Source organism: Sprattus sprattus (genome assembly GCF_963457725.1).
Source record: "Sprattus sprattus genome assembly, chromosome: 7".
NCBI lineage: Eukaryota > Metazoa > Chordata > Actinopteri > Clupeiformes > Clupeidae > Sprattus > Sprattus sprattus.
The window spans coordinates 16,600,591-16,608,090 of record NC_137926.1 but is presented as its reverse complement, the minus strand read 5'-3'; the positions used below and the strand labels follow the sequence as shown (position 1 = coordinate 16,608,090).

The 7,500-nt window shown below is 46.9% G+C and overlaps 1 protein-coding gene across 1 annotated transcript in view; it reads left to right on the top strand.

The window, feature by feature from the left end:
• The window catches only part of LOC308368487 (NT-3 growth factor receptor-like), a gene marked incomplete at both ends in the record, with an annotated part of 184,190 nt that overhangs the window by 91,608 nt on the left and 85,082 nt on the right, over positions 1 to 7,500 (top strand). The window contains 4 exons of the mRNA XM_080842660.1: positions 1 to 22; positions 4,841 to 5,137; positions 5,503 to 5,520; positions 7,049 to 7,104. The exon at positions 1 to 22 is cut by the window's left edge and continues 117 nt beyond it. Coding sequence (XP_080698786.1) covers positions 1 to 22; positions 4,841 to 5,137; positions 5,503 to 5,520; positions 7,049 to 7,104 — 393 coding nt within the window. The remainder of the gene's footprint in view (positions 23 to 4,840; positions 5,138 to 5,502; positions 5,521 to 7,048; positions 7,105 to 7,500) is intronic.

Here is a 7,500-nt window from a genome sequence, read left to right as displayed (position 1 = left end):
TCTGTTCAGCTCACTGTGCAATGTAGGTCCAGCTTCAGTTCACACCTCCCATTAACATTATGGACACACCCTAGTAGGTGGGTTCATTCAAAAAAGAAACATAACAACAACACAACTGTCAGAACTACTATAGTAGGGTGTAGATCCATCTGAAATGCAGACTAAGAATACTAGGTCCAGCCTACACAACTACATCAGTTCTTCACAGCAGGGTAGACTCACTACAGTACATGCACAGCTACTTCAGGGTGTCCTTAATTCCATTCCTCCTCTTGAGGGTGTGGCTGTGAGCATTCCCTCATGAAGGTGTGCGTTTGGACCCTTCATGATGGTGGAGGATGAAGGTGTGTGTTTGGACCCATCATGATGGTGGAGGATGAAGGTGTATGTTTGGATTCTTCATGATGGTGGAGGATGAAGTTGTGTGTTTGGACCCTTCATGATGGTGGAGGTTATACTGATTTCCACCTGGATGTTCTTGGTTCCCCTGCTCTCTCAACCCAAAAGAGAAAGGAGATGAATGGTCATGCAGCAGACTCAGGGACGGACTGGCCATCGGGCATACCGGGCGTTTGCCCGCTGGGCCGGGGTGCAATATGGGCCGATGGTCCCGAATTTTAATTTTTAATTTTTTTCCCCATATAATGGTCTGACCGGCTGGCCCACGAAATTAGTTCATCAGCGGCCCTACTGACACAGGGCTGGCCCAATCACATCCCCTGGGCTGACCCAACACAAACCCCTTTCGATTTGGACCTGCCTACATAATGCATTAGGACGGTAAACAGCGTGGCCCATGGCCTTGACATGCTTGACACGCGCACGCTAGTCTGCGGCCCATTGGCCGTCTTCTTGAGTGACTAGGGTCTCGTCCATCATATCAGCAAACACCTTCTACCTTTAGCTAAACTTTGCCATCAGCTCCCGTGGATGACAGTGCTGGTGGCTACAGCCAGGGAGATACGATACAACGACCTACGGTAAGCTTACTGATCATGAATTAAAACGTCTCTAAAATATGTTTGACTTAGAACCTATGTTCTATGGCCAAGTTCGTTTGCATAGCTAAATACAAGACAAGTCTGTAGCTGTTGCTAGCCCTCAGCCTACTGTACTCTGAAACAGCCAGCCGTTAGCCTACACTCTATGTTGTGTGTTTGAGTGGTGCGCGGTGCCATGTCAATTGTTCCGAAAGCCCAGTATTCCCAAACCCTGGTATTCCGAAAATATGCCAATTTGTCCAGATACCGAATTATGATAGCCCGTTATACGCTCCAGTTTTCCCGTCCCCCCCGAAGTTCAGGGGCGTAGTTCAAACGTTAATGCCACCTCATCAAGCGCGTTTCCTACAGGAGGAAATAGACTCCCTTCTAGAAAAGGGAGCAATACAGGCTGTCCTCTCGGAGACGAGAACAGGGGGTTCTTCAGTCGCTATTTTCATGGAAAATATCGACCGATCTTATACCTCCGTATTCTGAACAAAGCTTTAAAGTGTATGATGTGTATTGCATTTAGATTAATTAAGACCACCACCTTAACACACAAACTCTTGTTGAACTCATACAGTAGTAGGTTCAGTGACGTGCGGTGAGACAGCTGTCTTCTGGAGCTTCTGCGAGCCCGTGAATCAATGTTTCGTTGGAATCATGATGTAACGTTGTTGTAGCGGGAATACAGCAATGCTATTTGTATTTTCTAATTAATATGTATGATTCTAGACTTCGCTAAGCACTGAAGCGACTGAAACGGTGAATTTTGATCACATTCAGCGAAGTTAACAGGTAAAACGGGAGAAAAATAGGGCGTCTTTAGGCCGTCCTGCCTAAAAGTAGGGCGTCCCGTTTCTTCTTATTTTTTAGTAGACTATAGGGCAGACGCCCTGCTAGCTATAAGCCTGGTTGGTGTAGACATTCGAGATTAAAAAGGTGTGTTATCGAATTTAATGGGCCGGTCTGGTTCAAAATGCCCGGGCCGATTTTTTGTCCCAGTCCGCCCCTGAGCAGACTGAATTATAATCAGTCATACAGAATAGTTTGGAATACAAAAAAGCAATCGCCCACGTACACAAAAATCAGGAACAGAACAGCAGGAAACTATACCCTCTTCCTTTTAGCTCAACATCACCCATTTTGAATTAGTGAAAATCCTTACAGAGTCATAAAACACAGATATTGTCAGCCACTTAACCCATGGGCTTACTTTAACAGCTCTTTATTTTAAATACAGCTCTCTTTTCAACCTCACCAGCCCACAGACTATCTTATAATAGCATTACTGGGTGTTCGGCCCCTGCAGGATTCCCTGGTTGTAGCTTGTGCGAAGCTGAACTGAGTGGATGTTCCTGGATAATCTTTGAGGTGTAGGCGGCTTTCCTGCTTCCTCAGAACGCGACTGAAGCTGAATATGAGATGAGGGCTGACCTCTGGAGTAGCTGCGCGAATGATGCCAGGCTTCTAGCACGAAGCTATGGCGGAACCCTCCCAACCTCCCACGCACCCACCCACCCATGCACGCACGCACGCACGCACAGAGACATGCACACATAAACACTCACGTAAAAAAGACAGTCCATCTGACAAGAACACAGAGTAGAATCTACATTGGACACTGACCACCTCCTCCCCCGCGATACACACACATACACGAACACACACACTCACCTTTCTCTCTGTCTTGCTCTTTCTCGCCCTATCTCTCTTCTCAAGATGAGCTCTGACTGCAGAAAAAGGTTTCATCCATCCATGTGGGAATTACACAATGGTGTTTTCTTCCTCTGCAATTCACAACCTTGTCCTATGTGTGTGTCTATATGTGTGTGTGTGTGTGTGTGTGTGTGTTTGTGTGTAAGTGTGGGTGTGTGTGTGTGTGTGTGTGTGTGTGTGTGTGTGTGTGTGTGTGTGTGTGTGTGTGTGTGTGTGTATGTGTGTGTGTGTGTGTGTGTGTGTGTGAATGGGTATACTATGATCTGTATTGTGTGTTAGATGTTTTTCTGAACTTCATGCTATTTAAGTTCCTACCCTTCCCCGTGATTAGGAATCATGCAAACAGCCGCTCAGTGTAGCAGGAAAAAGTGCTGGCAGCTGCGTCCATTAGCTCGGCTAACTGACAGTAAAATGAAAAGGTGATTCCAGGCTGTTTCACATTTATTCCATGGCAAGACTGCGAGAGAGTTATTAGAAACTCATGGAAGAGCAGTTTTTAACCTCTACTGGGGCCACGCTGCAAGGGAATTGAGCTGTATTGTGTACAAATGTGTTGCCTTTTTTAGCTGAACAAGTGCTAACATGTCTGCTTCATCCTTCATGGCTGCACTGCAAACTGGGAAACTGAGAAAAACGGAAAATAGACGAAGCCCAAGTTGTGGTGCTCGACGAAATATGGCGCACACACACACACACACACACACACAGACACACACACACACACACACACACAAACACACACACACACACACACACACACACGCACACACACACACACACACACACACACACACACACACACACACACACACACACACACACACACACACACACACACAGAGTCCCATTTGGGAAGTGCCAAGCAATCAGAAACTGTTTTATTAGACCGCACTGCTCTCATCAACTGGCTACAATTACACTGTAACAGGAAGCCGCCAGTGTTTGTGGCCATGTTTACATTAAGAGAGAACACTGTTGTCCAACACCAATGAAACATAAGTCTCTCCTCCTTCAATACATATTGACTACAAGAGATTATGTCAAGAACTGCACATTCAGGAGAAACTAGACTCTCTTTCTCTCTCTCTCTCTCTCATTCACTCACTCCCTCCCTCCATCCCTCTGTCACTCCTCTGTCCCTCGTTCCTCTGTGAATGTGAGGTTTTTTTCATGCAGCTGCCTATGCGTCTGTCAGTTCTCAGGACATTAACTCAGCCTGGAGCAAAGCCTCTTTATTGTGCCTGCTTACAATGGAAGTTTGTGTCAGTGTGTGGGAAAGCTATGTAGCCTCTTCACGTTTATTTATTAGCTTGATTCCTCGACTTTTTGAAAATGCGCGAGACCTGCGGTCGCACTGTTGCCTCATTAGCTGCTTGCCGCGGTTGTGTTTTGTAGAAGAATGAAGCCAGAATGTCACACTCTTCCAGCGGAGGATTTACAGCAGACAGTTTGAGAGAGGGTCTCGGTGGGGGGCATGGGAAGGCCACGGAGCACCAGAGGGGACAATGTGTGTGTGTGTGCCACTGTTTGAGCTCTGAATGGAAAGTGAGTTATGAGATATGTTGTGTGTGTGTGTGTGTGTGTGTGTGTGTGTGTGTGTGTGTGTGTGTGTGTGTGTGTGTGTGTGTGTGTGTGTGTGTGTGTGTGTGTGTGTGTGTGTGTGTGTGTGTGTGTGTGTGTGTGTGTGTGTGTGTGTGTGTGTGTTTATGTGGCAGATGTTTGAACACAAGGGTTCACTGGAGAGAGGAACGTTAACATAGGTAGCAGAGGTCCAAGACTCATACAGACATGTACATGGACATACACACATATAAACACACACACACACACTCATACACACACACACAGACACACACAGACACACACACACACACACACACACACATACACACACACACACACACACACACACACACACACACACACACACACACACACACACACACACACACACACACACACACACACTGATATTATTTGAGAGCAAAGAAAGAGGAAGGAGAAAATTAATTGAAATCAATAACCATGATCAAAGGACCAGCACATTCACCTCATTCAGATTCACTTGTGACTGCTGTCTCCCTCTGTGTGCCTGTGTTTGCATCTGCGTGTGTGTGTGTGTGTGTGTGTGTGTCCAGTCCCTCCCACTATTGTGAAGCTGGATGAGCCAGAGCGCCGGCACCACACCTGTATCGAGTTCACCGTCCGTGGCCACCCGCATCCCACACTGCGCTGGTACCACAACGACCAGGAGCTCCAGGAGACAGAGTACGTGCGCACAGAGATGGACATCTACAAGGACTACCTGGAGGGCTGCCTCACCTTCCGAGACCCCACGCACCACAACAACGGCAATTACACGCTGGAGGCCAGCAACTTCCTGGGCGTTGTCACGAAGACCGTAGAAGGGCACTTCCTCAAGGCCCCCTTTGTGGGTAGGTTTGGGGGTGAGAAAAGTATCACTGTATCACAGCATTGTGCCCTGTATTACATAATATCATATCATAATAATATGCTATTCATATGTGCATTTATGCTAAAAAACTACAATCTATCTATTCACAATTTATCACCAACATTTTTTAATCAAATGAATTGCATGAATGAGGCGTCTGTAGCCTAGTTGTGTGTGTGTGTGTGTGTGTGTGTGTGTGTGTGTGTGTGTGTTTGTGTGAGGGAGAGAGAGAGAGAGAGAGAGAGAGAGAGAGAGACAGCGAGAGAGAGAGAGAGAAAATTCTGACTTCTTAGGTTTTTATTATGTTGTTCTAATCAAACGCTTTCTTTTATTTTTCTACCACAGAATATTATGACGATTATGGTAAGCATAGCTTTCTCTCATTTCACTAACACATACACACACACACACACACACTCTCTCTCTCTCTCTCTCTCTCTCTCTCTCTCTCTCTCTCTCTCTCTCTCTCTCTCTCTCTCACACACACACACACACACACACACACACACACACACACACACACAAAGCTGATACACATATACATATGCTACATATAGTAAATGTGAATGCTGATGTCCGAACCCCCCATGGAAGGCTAAAACTCAAGGTCAGTCCTGCACAAGGGCCCCATCCTGCCTGCCCGCCTGCTGGCGCCAACTGTAAGCCACCCAAAGGGCATTCTCATACGGTGCTAATCTGTTATCATTCTGGAGTTAAACGAGGAGTGCATGGGTACCGCCAGTGACCTTCACAATCACACACACACACACACACACACACACACACACATGGAAAGAGAGACACACATGAATGCCCTGGACTGACATCGGCACAAACCATCACTGAGGTCTGGCCATATGCAATCAATCAGGAAAGTTGAAAGGGTATTTGTATGTGCGCGCTTGTGTGTGTGTGTGTGTGTGTGTGTGTGTGTGTGTGTGTGTGTTCAGGGTAGGGGGTTAGAGTGACAGATTGTTTCTGTCAGTGCTTCAAATGAAGTTGGATGAGTCTGCTGCTTCACCGTGGAAATGGGGCGGGCGACGCCCGGTGGGCAGGAGAGCCGCTGGCACTGCCACGCTCTCTCTCTTCCTCACTCGCCACTCCGAGGCTTTTGGGTAATGGCAGAGAGGATGATGGGAAGTCTGCCAGGGTTTGGGGGCAGGTGTGGGTTGGGGTGGGAGGAGGAGTAAATGGATGTAATTCTGCTTCCTCTCCTCGTCTCTCACTCTCCCAGGAGCATTGCTAAAACAGACTATCAAGGTCTGCGCAATATGGCACCAAAGCAGAAATCTCTGTGTCTCTCTGGTCAATAAAGACACCTCTCAGCCCCCTTCTTTTCTGCACGCCCACAGACACAAACTCACTCACTCACACACAGACACACACACATACATACACACACACACACACACACACACACACACACACACACACACACACACACACACACACACACACACACACAAACACACACACACACACACACACACACACACATGCTCCATATGGACTGATGCTCAGAAGAACCAGTTTTATCTGGCTACCTCCTACAGAAAGACATTTTCTCTCAACCGTCTTAGTTTCATAGACAGTTGTTGGTTATAATTAATTACGGCCATGTGACATTCATCCTTTTACAAATCATTCAGACAAATGTATTTGGTGTGTGGCAAAGAGTAGATTGTGGGAGGAGGCACCACAAACCTCAGAGACTATCAGACTATCAGAGACACCAGTATTGTTGCCTATCATCATTGGTATGGTTGTAAAGTGAGGCAAGAGGCTACTTGTTTGTGTTACATGTACTGCTTATCCTGGATGTCCATGGCATTATAACATCTAAATCAGTAACATATGAGTTTATAACCACTACACCTTCTCTCCCAATCAGGTACCCCCACACCGACCATCACTGTAACTCACCGGCCAGAAGAGGACACCTTTGGGGTGAGTTTGTGTGGTTCATGCTTGGTTCACGATGCCGATGTGACCCTTTAATGTGCTCACACCCGCGTCTGAGGGGATAGATATGAGCACAATGGCATTTATATTTCTCACACGTTCCGGATTTGCACGTGTCTCCAGGTTTATGCTCATTTCTGGGTTCACATAAGACTGTCTGGAGAGAAGAAAGCATACTGCCAGATGGGCACAACCCTAACCATCACACACACACACACACACACACACACACACACACACACACACACACACACACACACACACACACACACACACACACACACACACACACATACTCATCACACACAAGTGGCTTAATGAAAGATACTCTAATCCCTGTTGCGCTGCCGAGCCCTGCGCATCCTATCTCCCACTGTTCCC